The sequence below is a fragment of the Oncorhynchus kisutch genome, linkage group LG7, assembly GCF_002021735.2.
Source record: "Oncorhynchus kisutch isolate 150728-3 linkage group LG7, Okis_V2, whole genome shotgun sequence".
Classification (NCBI taxonomy): Eukaryota; Metazoa; Chordata; class Actinopteri; order Salmoniformes; family Salmonidae; genus Oncorhynchus; species Oncorhynchus kisutch.
The window spans coordinates 33677346-33691650 of NC_034180.2; the positions used below are offsets into that span (position 1 = coordinate 33677346).

The window sequence follows — 14305 nt, forward strand, 5'->3', positions numbered from 1 at the left end:
GCAACAGTAATGGTGTTGGCATGGTGGAGACAGGAGATGAAAGACATACTGTATAAGTGTATCATTGTGGTTTGAATGGGATGATGCGGCCAACTCTCTGTTGGTTGTTTAAGATCTTATGGGAGAAAATAAATGTTGTTTCCAGACAGTCAAGGACAAGGAAACTGATGATGCAGCATGGATGAAAGGGGAAGATGAATGGGATTTGTTATATAACTTCTCTAGTTTTCCAAGAACTCAAATTGAGCTTGAACTATGTGTGCATTACCCATATCCCCCACATTGTGTGACACAAAGATCATATTGTTAGGTCAATGTTCAATAATGAGTGCTTGCTGTTCTACTACTACTCAATAGTTAGCCGTTTATTATTAAGTGCTATATTATACATGCATGACAAATTGACTTAATCTAGCATAGCCTACTCAATCTAAATTTGCCTTGATTAGAATGATCATTACAAAAGACTCGCAGAATAAACAATTGTCTAATTCCCCGAAAATCTGAACGCTGTAGCCTTCTGTGGTATCCAAATTGCGTGCTACACGTGCGTTTTATTCAATGGCAGAATAGAGGAGCATATTCTATTAACACACAAGGAAATATTATATCATACTGTAACTTGGTAGCAATTGTGTGGCCGCTGTGCGCTTGGGCCGAGGGGGGCTGAGCGTAGGCATCAATAAGACCACGAAGGGGGAGTTTCTTCTTGTAAAATGCACGCAAAGCCTCCCAAAAATTCCCGGTGATTTCAGATCCAAGAAGGTGGTCATATCCATTGGAGCACCATTCAAAGTCGAGAACTTTCACTTCGAGTAGTACTGTGGCTCCAACCCTGGAATCTCATTTGCTGCCCGCGCGCGAAAAAAACCCATGAACTATTACAGATGGATTAAAATGTATCTGACATAATTTTCATAATCGATTGTTTTTGTAAGTACAGGGAAGCTTTACATTTTCGATTTTATGAGCATATGTTAAACCTGCGAATTGATATACGTATATTTAAGATATTGATATCCATTCTGCGCAATGCTTACCTGGACATTATGAAGAGCATTTTGCATGCTTGGGAAAGAATAGGACTACATTGCTGCTAAATAATTCTGTTCGCCTCAATTTAACCACTTGATATCGCGCGTGGCTATCGAAAAAACGGAATCTTGATAAGTCACCAAGGTACACGCAGCAGCAATTTATTTTTTGACAAAAATATGAACCGGTTGTGGATTGCAGTTTTAGTGGTTTTAACCATTGCAGTTGTACGAATGTGTGACTGTCGGAAGGACTCAACAGGTGGTGGACAGGAGATGTGGGGTCAGCTCCGGGCGCGAGCTAGGGGGCAAGGTCACTCCGCAGGGGGAGCGAACGACGCTGACCCCGCCAGACCATCCAGAGAAAGCTCGCACAGGTCCTCTCACAATGTATCGCACTCCGGTCGCGGGGCTCCTGTGAGCTCATTATATCAACGAGATAACAGGCACGCGACGGTAATTAAACCAGTTCCAGCTCCCATTACAGAAGCTTCCCACCGGGCGGACGATTCCACCGTTGCACAAGATGCTGCGCGTAGAGCCGCAAGACAGCTCGGCACCCACCAGTCATCACAGTACAGACCCCGAATAATTTACAGACAGAGCAACAAACCCAGCTCCACGCACACCAGGCGCCTTGCAGGGTAAGATTTTGCTTGTTATCGGTTGTAAAAAAAATGCCTGCAGGAGTGCGTTTGAGTTTGTCTACAGATGTAGGATCTTAATTTGAGCCAGTATGCTACAGCAGGAAAATAATCCTTTAGGGGTTAACACATTTTTCTTAAGGGAAAATCAAGACTGACATTTCAAAGTGGAAATTACAAACTTCTCAAGCCTTTGTAAACCTCAAATACACAACAAGTCAAATACACTACAAGTCTCCTGCAATGGTGTGATGACATTTAGATCCTACACATGTACCAATCATTTAAATAATTTTTAAAATACATAATACCTGCTGTCTCTTCCCGGGGTTGTAAAGTGAGTATAGGGTTCAGTGAGTGTAGGCCTAGGGTAGTTATGAACACCTGTATCAAGGCTACATCATTGTCATTGGTGTTCAGAGACAGTGATTGATGTTGGTGGCTTGTGGGGAATGTCATGAATAAGCACAAGTCCATTAGAGTGAAACTTTTGCTTAGTTGGTAGGCATAAACTTGCTGTTACTCTGCTATACAACAATGATTGTATTATACCATCGAGCAGGGTTCCCCAAGAGCTGAATCTAGTTGGTGATCTGTAGTGATCTGTAGCCTATGCAGTTGTGTGCTTGCTAACTGCAAACTGGGTGCTTATATCACACATATAGGCTAGGAAACATTGGCTATATTGCCAGTGGCATGTATTCATGGATGCCAAGGGAAGCCAGGCTTCCCCTTTGTCTCTGTATGTGTAGGCCGTCTATCTGATGCTGTCTGGTCTAAAAGAGTATGACATTTTTGCGCCTCTAGCATTGAGTGCAAGGGAAGCCAACGAGCATTTGGCCTCCCTTGATCATTTTTTTGTATAAAATAATAGCCAATCAATGTTGAGCTAAACTGAGTGAGCTCAACTCTGAATGGCCCTGGAGCACCAAAACAAAAGTGTCAAGGGAAGCCAGTTTGTATTTGGCTTCACTCCAATCACATCGCACTGAGAGCATACGTTTTAACAGAAACTCTTTGTGCATCTCGTTGTGTTTGTTGGCCTCCGGTGGCTAGCTAGCTAGCTAAAATGGGCCTTTTCCTAAATTAGCCATGGATGGAGATAGGGATTTGGACCCGGCCTTAGGCCTATATATCACGGTCGCAAGGCATATGAACTAACAGGTTATAGAGCAAGTAATGCAATTATCATGACACATAGGTTGTAATATGGCGTTTATTTCTGGCTTGGCTTCCTCAGTGATTTTACCCATCTCTACTGTATATTGCTCTAGTCTAATCTAATTAATGAAATAACTCTATATACTGAAGAAAAATATAAACGCAACAACGATTCAAAGAATCTACTTACAGTTCATATAAGGAAATTAGTCAATTGAAATAAATGAAGTAGGTCCTAATCTATGGATTTCACATGACTGGGAATACAGATATGCATCTGTTGGTCACAGATACCTTTAAAAAAAAAGGTAGGGGCGTGGATCAGAAAACCATTCAGTGTCTGGTGTGACCACCATTTGCCTCATGCAGCGCAATCACATCTCCTTCACATAGAGTTGATCAGGCTGTTGATTGTGTCCTGTGGAATGTTGTCCCACTCCTCTTCAATGGCTGTGATAAGTTGCTTGATATTGGCGGAAAGTGGAACACACTGTTGTACACGTCAATCCAGAGCATCCCAAACATGCTCAGTGTGTGACTTGTCTGGTGAGCACAGTATGCAGGCCATGGAAGAATTGGGACATTTTCAGTTTCCAGGAATTGTGCACAGATCCTTGCGACCTGGGGTCGTGCATGATCATTCTGAAACATGAGGTGATGGCGGCGGATGAATGGCACGACAATAGGCCTCAGGATCCCGTCATGGTATCTGTGCATTCAAACTGCCATCGAAAAAATGCAATTGTGTTCATTGTAGCTAATGCCTGCCCATACCATAACCCCACCGCCACTCTGTTCACAACATTGGCATCAGCAAACCGCTCACCCACACAATGCCATACACATGGTCTGCGGTTGTAAGGCCGGTTGGACGTACTGCCAAATTCTCTAAAACAATGTTGGAGGTGGCTTATGGTAGAGACATTAACATTCAATTCTCTGGCAACAGCTCTGGTGGACATTCCTGCAGTCAGAATGCCAATTGCACACTCCCTCAAAACTTGAGAGATCTGTGGTATTGTGTTGTGTGACAAAACCGCAGTGTATTTTTATCACCCCCAGCCCAGGGTGCATCTGTGTAATGATCATGCTGTTTAATCAGCTTCTTGATATGCCACATCTGTCAGGTGGATTAATTATCTTGGCAAAGGAAAAATGTCCACTAACAGGGATGTAATCAAATTTGTGCACAACATTTGAGAGAAATAAACTTTTTGTGCATGTTGAACATTTCTGGGATATTTGATTTCAGCTCATGAAACATGGAACCAACACTTTACATGTTGTGTTTATATTTTTGTTCAGTGTCATTTCTCTTTTTTCTCTCTCTGTGTTTTCATAATTTTCAGTCGATTCGCAAGTCGCTGAATCTCACCTGAGAACTCATCCGAGCTAGGGAAACAGCTCCCCTTTGTCTCAGTATGTGTAGCCAATGTATCTGATGCTGTCTGGACCAAAAGAGTATAACATATTGTCGCCATAGCATTTGATTGATTGATACCAGCAAGCATTTAGCCTCCCTTGTTTTTTTCTAAAAGTATTAGCCAATCAGCGTTAAGCTGAGCTCAACTGTGGGTTGCCCTGGTGCATCAAAACTTCCCCCAAGGGAGGCCAGTTTGGATTTGGCTTCACACCAATCAAATCACTTCCTAAGCAAAATGTCATTTTCAGAAAAACGTGTCTGTTTCTGTGCTGCTTATGTTTATGTCCTGCAGTAGCTAGCTTGTGTTGATGTCCTGCAGTAGCTAGCTTGTGTTTATGTCCTGCAGTAGCTAGCTTGCTAAATCGGCCCTTTCTTAAGCCATGGATGGAGATGGGGATTTGGACTTTTGACTTAATTCTCTGTACAGGCCAATGATTATGACGGCGATTCTGATCTAACCATAAATGAATATGTTGTGCCATTGGCCAAACAGAACCACCATCGGTTGTGTCCATTAAAACCTATTTATTTTTGCTAAATGAACCCTCGTGCAGCCAACCCTGTTTGTTCCACAAGACAAAGCATGGCACACATAGGAAAGAGGTGTTTACATTATAATCAGAATGGACTTTAAAAGTTCACCTTGGGTTACAGACATTACCTGCATGTTAAATGGAATATTCTTGTTTGAGTGTGTCTTTACAGGGCCGCTCACCGAGCCCTATAGGAATCAGGTTAAATACAGTATATGGCCAATTTCGGAGGGACACTTTATTAGCAATATGAGGAACCATTCTAATTGCGGGATGAAAGCACATACACTGCTGTATAGGCATGGTGAGGAATGCCTAGCGGACTCCATGTCTTACATTGAGTGCCCTGATTTCAACCCCCGTTCTGCTTTTGATATCTTGCTCAGGTAGGCTTTGTTGCTTGGTTCCAGAAAAGCAAACGCAACACATACATTGGTCTATGGTTCCCATGGCCTTTCACAGGGAGATTTAGAGACATTCAAGCACCAGTGTGTTCAGCACCAATGTCTTTATTACTGTAACTGAAAGCAGAGCATGAAGCACTTATGTCCACACAACACTATGGGCTTGATTCCATCATACTCGGTACTGTAACCAAAAACATCTTATTTATTGTGCTTTAAGAATGCACGTTTGAATTCATGTACTCAACAAGCCAATGTTACAAAATGTGAATAAAAAATCAATTCCAATCCATGTGGCTGTCAACATGCTTTTTCACTGTACAAACAGCAGGGGCGCAACTTTCACTGGGGACGGGGGCATGTCCCTCCCACATTCTGAAATTGCAATTGTGTCCCCCCCGGTTTTATCATTTGTATGTGATACAAAACGATGCTTTAGGACCATGCGAACGCCTCCGAGTGATTGGGTAGGCTGTTTGGAGTGTTTATCACACTGGATACATTTAAAAAAATAATATTACGTCCCCCACTTCTAAAACCAAAGTTGCTCCCCTGACAGAAAGAGTGTTATTATTTGTTTATCTAGAAACCTAGTTACTAGTTTGATTGAATAGGGCACTGTGAGTTTAAGGGGGTGTAACAGTTAAGGTGCCATAAATCTTCAGAGGCATTACCCCGTGGTAATTCACATTTTTTTCACCTCTTTCTGATTCATTAGCTTGAAATGAATCCTCTGCTGGTCGTTAGAGAGCGTGTGTCTGCATGACACATTTCCTCTTGGAATTCCCACTCTCTCCTTACTCACCATCTGGTTTCTGGTGAGCCCTCGGGGAGAGGCAGTTTCATACGGTGTACCTGTCATGTCCTCTCCAGCAATGTCTGTCAGGAAGACCGCTGACTGCTCCAACTCAGAAAACTGCTCAACCTGGCTGCATGAAATGGGTCATGACGAGTGCAAATATGACATCATTGATATTTATATAGCTTTTATGAATGGTTTCGCTATGAAGAGCTTGGAATACATTTACCATGCTAGTGTACTCTCCATGAGGCTTTCAGGAATGATCCATCCATATCAGGGCTCTACAGTGCGACCATTTTATTCACATATGTGCCTAAATATTTCGCTGTGCACCCTGGAATTTTAATTTAGGCGCACCGGTGCACCTATAAAAATGAAGGATTCTAGCTTTAATACCTCAAATATTTTTTATTGTGCTCCTAAATTTCTTTGATTGCGCCTACATTTTTCAACTTAGGCACACATGTGCACACATAAGCATCAACATCCCCACAGACCTGGTCTGTTTTGTGTGGTTCATATTCATCATTTATCTTTATAAAAATGTAGGACTATTTTATGGGAGGTATTGTTTTCTAAGTATTGTGTAGTTCTTGAAAAGGTAAAGGTAATTAATTACTTTCCTAGCAACTACTTTGCTAAAATCTGATTGGTCAGATGTGTATTAATTGTCAAAAGAGAACAGTTGACTTGATGCATGTTTGTGAATGTGGTCAGTTCATCATTAAATGTGCATCAGAGTAATTGGTCTCCTTCCAGTGTTTGTCTACACAGAGAGTCATCCATCCATCCTTCCACAATCTAAAGGAACTCTCAAACTAGAAAAACAACAGCTGTCTGACCAGGTGATGTTAACAGAAGGCAGACAGTCCTACTGTATCCCTGTGTTTACACTAACAGTTTACTAGTCATCTCCTGACTCAGCCTAGATATCGTACTGCATCTGCATAAGTCATACAATCGCTCAACAAACTGCCATTAATATCTTGTGGCAAGATGATGGGAGGTCGATTTATACAAGCACTATTGTTTTAGGTTTGAATTTGCCCTGGAGTTGCTCTTGTGGTGTGGTGGCTTTTCATGTATTTCCCTGTAAAAATTGTCCAGTGCTGTTCTTCCTGATTAAAGTATGTAAAGAATCCAGTTATTACAGTTTGCCTGGAGATTTATGTAATGTGCAGCCTGGCTGCTTTTCCTGTTTCTCCTCTTCCCTCCTAGGCTCAGATAGCCATGTATTTGTTTTCACTCTAGACTCCATGCAACACAGAGAGAGGGGTGTGTGGCTCTACACTCACAGATAGAGTTTCATGCTTTGCCTGAAAATGTTATTGCTTCAAATGTAATTATGTTCGAATCTCTAAGGTGCTCCTTCAATAGGCCAACCACATTAAGAGATGTGGAACTATAGTGGGGTCAGAATTAAATCTCAGATAGGAATGTTAAGGTTTGAGACCATGAACACTCTAACCATTATTCCCCTTATGAATTATGAATTGTGGGGTACTGTACTTCCTGCATGCCAGTCCATTTTAAACATTACGTACAGTATATATTACATATCCCATTTCTGTCTCTCTCTCTGCAGGCCTAATGTATGTGGAGGTCACCAGTGCTGCTCTGGATGGGCTGTGGCTTCTGGGACCAACCGCTGTATAAAGCGTAAGTATTCATATCTGCCCTTAGGTAAACAATCATTCATGACTGTCTCTTGACCATCTCTCTCAATCATGTCTCAAGTTGTTAACTGCTCATTCTCAGGCTTGGCCCTGGCTATGAAATACACCAAATCCAATGCCTACGAACTGTGTAAGAATATAGTGTCAGATGGTATTACGAGTGTGTCAATATTCCCTCCATGGTCATGTTATTCATGTGGATTTGCATGTAGAGTTTTAACATGTAAATTACCAGTGCTTAGCATTTGGCTCACTCTGTTGGACGCAAGGGCTTCATTTAGGGTGTAACTGCACTATTTTTACCACAGAAATATTGGATCTTAACTGCCGCATAAAAGTCAATGGCAGATACTGGGGGGGGGGGAGTGAATAATTGCCCACTTTTTAAAACACAATTTCGGCAGAATTTTAACAGCTTACAAGTGTTTTCCAAGCTTTTCATTGTAACATTCTTGACATCTGCCTTTTTACTGTTCTGTGGTTGTTAAGTGCTCTGTATGCTTCCTAGTAGGGGCGGCAGCCTTAAAGAATCTCTATTGTTGAGAGAGGATTGTGACCTACAAACCAGCTCCTGGTTGCAAATATTATTCTACAGCCTACCAAAACATTTAGAGAATGTTTTTCCTTTTTATTTGTGTCTGTCATCATGTTGCAGACTGAAATATCAGGATTTATAGGAGAAGCTGTTTAATAAAGAGTTATCTTTAAGCTTTACAAGCACAGAATGTGAAACCCTCACAACCTGCATTTCTAGGCTGAAACAGTTCCCACAATGACTAGACAGCAGTACACAAACACACACATACACTGTCCCATGCTACAGAAGCTGATGTTGTTTGCCTATCAACTCAGTCAATAAAGTCATCTCATCCGATTACAAAGCAAGCTCATTAGCCAGCCTCCTCATTATCCCTCCCTCCCACCTCTGGTTCTGCCTCTTTTTCTCAAGCCAGCCAAAGGCACACTTACAGAGGTGTCAATTACTTAGGTTGAAGCAGATTCACCTGCTAGAAAGTAACATGTCCCTTCTAAACCATTCATGTTAAACACAGTACTGTAGACCATCTAAGAAGGTCTCCATCCCACTACCATCTGGTATATGTTAGTAGTTTGGCCCTCACCCAGGTGTTGTTGGAGGGTAGGGTACTATCAGCTGTGTAGTGAACCCCACACCACGACCCCGGGTCGGGCCCTGGCCTGGTGCTAACACAAGGACCCCCCTTAATGGAGAACCTCCTCCGTGGTGGTGGAAACCCCTCACTAACTATCACATTCTCGGAGTGTGTTACTGCAGACCCTAACAGGGCAGCAGTAGTTGGGGGCGGCCGCATGAGAAAACATTTGGGGGAAAGAAAAGGATGTCAACTGGGCCATAAGTAAAAACATATCCTCACTGAGCCACGTCCAGAAAATTCTATGTGAATAATTTGAAGTGGTAAGTTTCAGCTGGGAAAGCGGATTTGGGACTGTGACTTTGGTGTCTTGTTGTGGTTTCTCAACAATACATGCTTGTTGAATCAGGTTGAAGTCACAGCAAACACTGTACATGGCAGGAGTTAGCTTGTTAGTTGTCCAGTTAGAATGCCAACAAGGATTTTTATTTTAAATTTTTATTTATTTATTTATTTTTAATTTAACCCCTTTTTCTCCCCAATTTTGTGGTATCCAATTATTTAGTAGCTATCGTACGGGCTCGGGAGAGACGAAGGTTGAAAGTCATGCGTCCTCCGATACACAACCCAACCAAGCCGCACTGCTTATCACAGCGCGCATTCAACCCGGAAGCCAGCCGCACAAATGTGTCGGAGGAAACACCGTACACCTGGCAACCTTGGTTAGCACGCACTGCGCCCGGTCCGCCACAGGAGTCACTGGTGCGCGATGAGACAAGGATTTCCCTACCGGCCAAACCCTCCCTAACCCGGACGACGCTAGGCCAATTGTGTGCCGCCCCACGGACCTCCCTGTCGCGGTCGGTTACGACAGAGCCTGGGCGCGAACCCAGAGTCTCTGGTGGCACAGCTGGTGCTGCAGTACAGCACCCTTAACCACTGCGTCACACGGGAGGCCCTAGGATTTTTAAATGTGTCCCCCCACACATACACAAATCTCTCTCACGCAAAATTTGGTAATGTACAGTTGAAGTCGGAAGTTTACATACACTTGTGTGAAGAGTGTGAAGGAATGTGAATGAATGTGTGTGGTGTCAATATGCGTGTGTGTGTGTGTCAGTGTGTGTGTGGTTAGAGTCCAGTGAGTGTACATGGAGCCTGTGCAAGAGAGTCAGTGCAACAAAGAATAATACAGTTGAAGTCGGAAGTTTACATACACTTATACCCTGACTACACCGCTCACGTCGCGTGCGCGAGCGTTGCAAAATAAATGTAGGAATCTGTATTATTCAATTATTGCACCCCCACTGCTCACAGGCGTCAACGAGCATCTGCATTGCCAAGGGCTAAAATAGAAGTCAGTCCTATTTCTGATGCAGATCACGCTGCAAGTCCTGCCTCTCCCATCTCCTCATTGGTTTATAGAAGCAGGTACCCACGTGCCATCTCCTCATTGGTTATACCCACGTGGGTGATTGAAAGACTGTTTTGCCGGTTGTCGTGGTAATACTATGAAAGTGTAGATGCCAATCACCATATAAGTTCAAAGATGAAAAAGCCTGGAAGGAGGAGAGATGACGAGAAACTATTCGGTTGACCGTTTTATGTGTGGATTAATTGTCGGAGTAGAGGACCTTGTGCATTTCAGGTTAAGTAACAACTCAATGTTTATATCTCAGGATAAATTTTCTAGCAACAGCAAACTAGCTAAATAGGACAAATTTGTTTAATGCTTTTCGACCTGTCCCCAAATTAATGTAATTGGTTCAGAGTTTGTTTTGATATTTTAGCCTACGTGTCGTGATCGCGTTTGGTGTAGAGGGACAAAATCAATTCATGCACAATAGCGCACGAGCACAGCCGGTTTGGGTTCCATGTTAGGTTGGAGTCATTAAAACTTGTTTTTCAACCACTCCACAAATTTCTTGATAACAAACTATAGTTTTGGCAAGTCGGTTAGGACATCTACTTTGTGCATGACACAAGTCATTTTTCCAACAATTGTTTACAGACAGATTATTTAACTTATAATTCACTGTATCACAATTCCAGTGGGTCAGAAGTTTACATACACTAAGTTGACTGTGCCTTTAAACAGCTTGGAAAATTCCAGAAAATGATATCATGGCTTTAGAAGCTTCTGATAGGCTAATTGACATCATTTGAGTCAATTGGAGGTGTACCTGTGGATGTATTTCAAGGCCAACTTTCAAACTCAGTGCCTCTTGATTTTCCCATGGTGTCAAGCAAAAAGAAATCAGCCAAGACCGCAGAATTTTTTTTGTAGACCTCCACGAGTCTGGTTCATCCTTGGGAGCAATTTCCAAAAGCCTGAAGGTACCACGTTTATCTGTACAAACAATAGCATGCAAGTATAAACATCATGGGACCGCACAGCTGTCATATCGCTCAGGACGGAGACGCGTTCTATCTCCTAGAGATGAACGTACTTTGGCGCGAAAAGTGCAAATCAATCCCAGAACAACAGCAAAGAACCAGGGGAAGATGCTGGAGGAAATAAGTACAAAGTCCTATATCGACTTAAACTGAAAGGCTGCTCAGCAAGGAAGAAGCCACTGCTCCAAAACCGCCATAAAAAAAGCCAGACTACGGTTTGCAACTGCACATGGGGACAAAGATCGTACTTTTCGGGGAAATGACTGATGAAACTTAAAAGGAACTGACCATCGTTATGTTTGGAGGAAAAAGGGTGAGGCTTGCAAGCCAAAGAACACCATCCCAATCGTGAAGCACGTGGTTGGCAGTATAATGTTGTGGAGGTGCTTTGCTGCAGGAGGGACTGGTGCACTTCACGAAATAGATGGCATCAGGAGGAAGGAGAAATATGTGGATATATTGAAGCAACATCTCAAGCCATTAGTCAGGAAGTTAAAGCTTGGTCGCAAATGGGTCTTCCAAATGGACAATGACCCCAAGCATACTTCCAAAGTTGTGGACAACAAAGTCAAGGTAATAGAGTGGCCATCACAAAGCACTGACCTGAATCCTATAGAAACTTTGTGGGCAGAACCGAAAAAGTGTATGCAAGCAAGGAGGCCTACAAACCTGACTCAGTTACACCAGCTCTGTCAGGAGGAATGGGCCCAAATTCACCCAACTTATTGTGGGAAGCTTGTGAAAGGCTACCCGAAACGTTTGACCCAAGTTAAAGAATTTAAAGGGAATGCTACCAAATACTAATTGAGTGTATGTAAACTTCTGACCCACTGGGAATGTGATGAAAGAAATAAAGCTGAAATAAATAATACTCTCTACTATTATTCTGACATTTCACATTCTTAAAATGAAATTGTGATCCTAACTGACCTAAGACAGGCAATTTTTCCTTTGATTAAATGTCAGGAATTGTGAAAAACGGAGTTTAAATGTATTTGGCTAAGGTGTATGTAAATTTCCGACTTCAACTGTATATACAGTGCCAGTCAAAAGTTTGGACACACCTGCTCATTCCAGGTTTTTCTTTATGGAATCATGTAGTAAGCAAAAATGTCTAATATAAAATATATTTAGATTTGTTTCACACATTTTTGGTTACTGCATGATTCCATATGTGTTATTTCATAGATTTGATGTCTTTGTAAAAATTGTAAAAATAAAGATAAACCCTATATAACCCTACATAACCTTATATAAATATATATATATATATATATATATACAGTGCCTTGCGAAAGTATTCGGCCCCCTTGAACTTTGCAACCTTTTGCCACATTTCAGGCTTCAAACATAAAGATATAAAACTGTATTTTTTTGTGAAGAATCAACAACAAGTGGGACACAATCATGAAGTGGAACGACATTTATTGGATATTTCAAACTTTTTTAACAAATCAAGAGAGACTGACATTTTTTCCCATTCCTCCTTGCAAAACAGCTCGAGCTCAGTGAGGTTGGATGGAGAGCATTTGTGAACAGCAGTTTTCAGTTCTTTCCACAGATTCTCGATTGGATTCAGGTCTGGACTTTGACTTGGCCATTCTAACACCTGGATATGTTTATTTTTGAACCATTCCATTGTAGATTTTGCTTTATGTTTTGGATCATTGTCTTGTTGGAAGACAAATCTCCGTCCCAGTCTCAGGTCTTTTGCAGACTCCATCAGGTTTTCTTCCAGAATGGTCCTGTATTTGGCTCCATCCATCTTCCCATCAATTTGAACCATCTTCCCTGTCCCTGCTGAAGAAAAGCAGGCCCAAACCATGATGCTGCCACCACCATGTTTGACAGTGGGGATGGTGTGTTCAGGGTGATGAGCTGTGTTGCTTTTACGCCAAACATAACGTTTTGCATTGTTGCCAAAAAGTTCAATTTTGGTTTCATCTGACCAGAGCACCTTCTTCCACATGTTTGGTGTGTCTCCCAGGTGGCTTGTGGCAAACTTTAAACAACACTTTTTATGGATATCTTTAAGAAATGGCTTTCTTCTTGCCACTCTTCCATAAAGGCCAGATTTGTGCAATATACGACTGATTGTTGTCCTATGGACAGAGTCTCCCACCTCAGCTGTAGATCTCTGCAGTTCATCCAGAGTGATCATGGGCCTCTTGGCTGCATCTCTGATCAGTCTTCTCCTTGTATGAGCTGAAAGTTTAAAGGGACGGCCAGGTCTTGGTAGATTTGCTGTGGTCTGATACTCCTTCCATTTCAATATTATCGCTTGCACAGTGCTCCTTGGGATGTTTAAAGCTTGGGAAATCTTTTTGTATCCAAATCCGGCTTTAAACTTCTTCACAACAGTATCTCGGACCTGCCTGGTGTGTTCCTTGTTCTTCATGATGCTCTCTGCGCTTTTAACGGACCTCTGAGACTATCACAGTGCAGGTGCATTTATACGGAGACTTGATTACACACAGGTGGATTGTATTTATCATCATTAGTCATTTAGGTCAACATTGGATCATTCAGAGATCCTCACTGAACTTCTGGAGAGAGTTTGCTGCACTGAAAGTAAAGGGGCTGAATAATTTTGCACGCCCAATTTTTCAGTTTTTGATTTGTTAAAAAAGTTAGAAATATCCAATAAATGTCGTTCCACTTCATGATTGTGTCCCACTTGTTGTTGATTCTTCACAAAAAAATACAGTTTTATATCTTTATGTTTGAAGCCTGAAATGTGGCAAAAGGTCGCAAAGTTCAAGGGGGCCGAATACTTTCGCAAGGCACTGTATATTGTCATATGCGCAACGTGACTGCAAAAGAGTGTCAGAAGAATGTCAATTCTCATCAAATAAATTAGAAATCTGACAGAAAAACGGAAAACAAATAATTTTTTGTTGTTGTAAATTAGTGGTGTTTTAATTTCTTTATAAAATGTGGAACATGATTATTTGAATGCGGGACTGTTGCGCACAATCCGGGATATGTGGTCACCCTAGTCTGGTGGGGGATCTAGATATGGATTAAAATTGTTTTAAGAGTTCTTGTCCTGTTGTGTGTTTGGTCCAACATGGGCTTTTGTCCCAGATTCTTCCGATAATATCCTGATTCTGTCTCTG

The 14305-nt window shown here is 42.0% G+C and overlaps 1 protein-coding gene across 1 annotated transcript in view; it reads left to right on the forward strand.

Moving 5' to 3' along the window:
* Positions 1-758: 758 nt before the first annotated feature.
* The window catches only part of LOC109893758 (latent-transforming growth factor beta-binding protein 2-like), a 160967-nt gene continuing 147420 nt past the window's right edge, over positions 759-14305 (forward strand). Inside the window, exons 1-2 of the mRNA XM_020486971.2 lie at positions 759-1678; positions 7587-7660. Coding sequence (XP_020342560.2) covers positions 1215-1678; positions 7587-7660 — 538 coding nt within the window. The 5' untranslated portion in view covers positions 759-1214. The remainder of the gene's footprint in view (positions 1679-7586; positions 7661-14305) is intronic.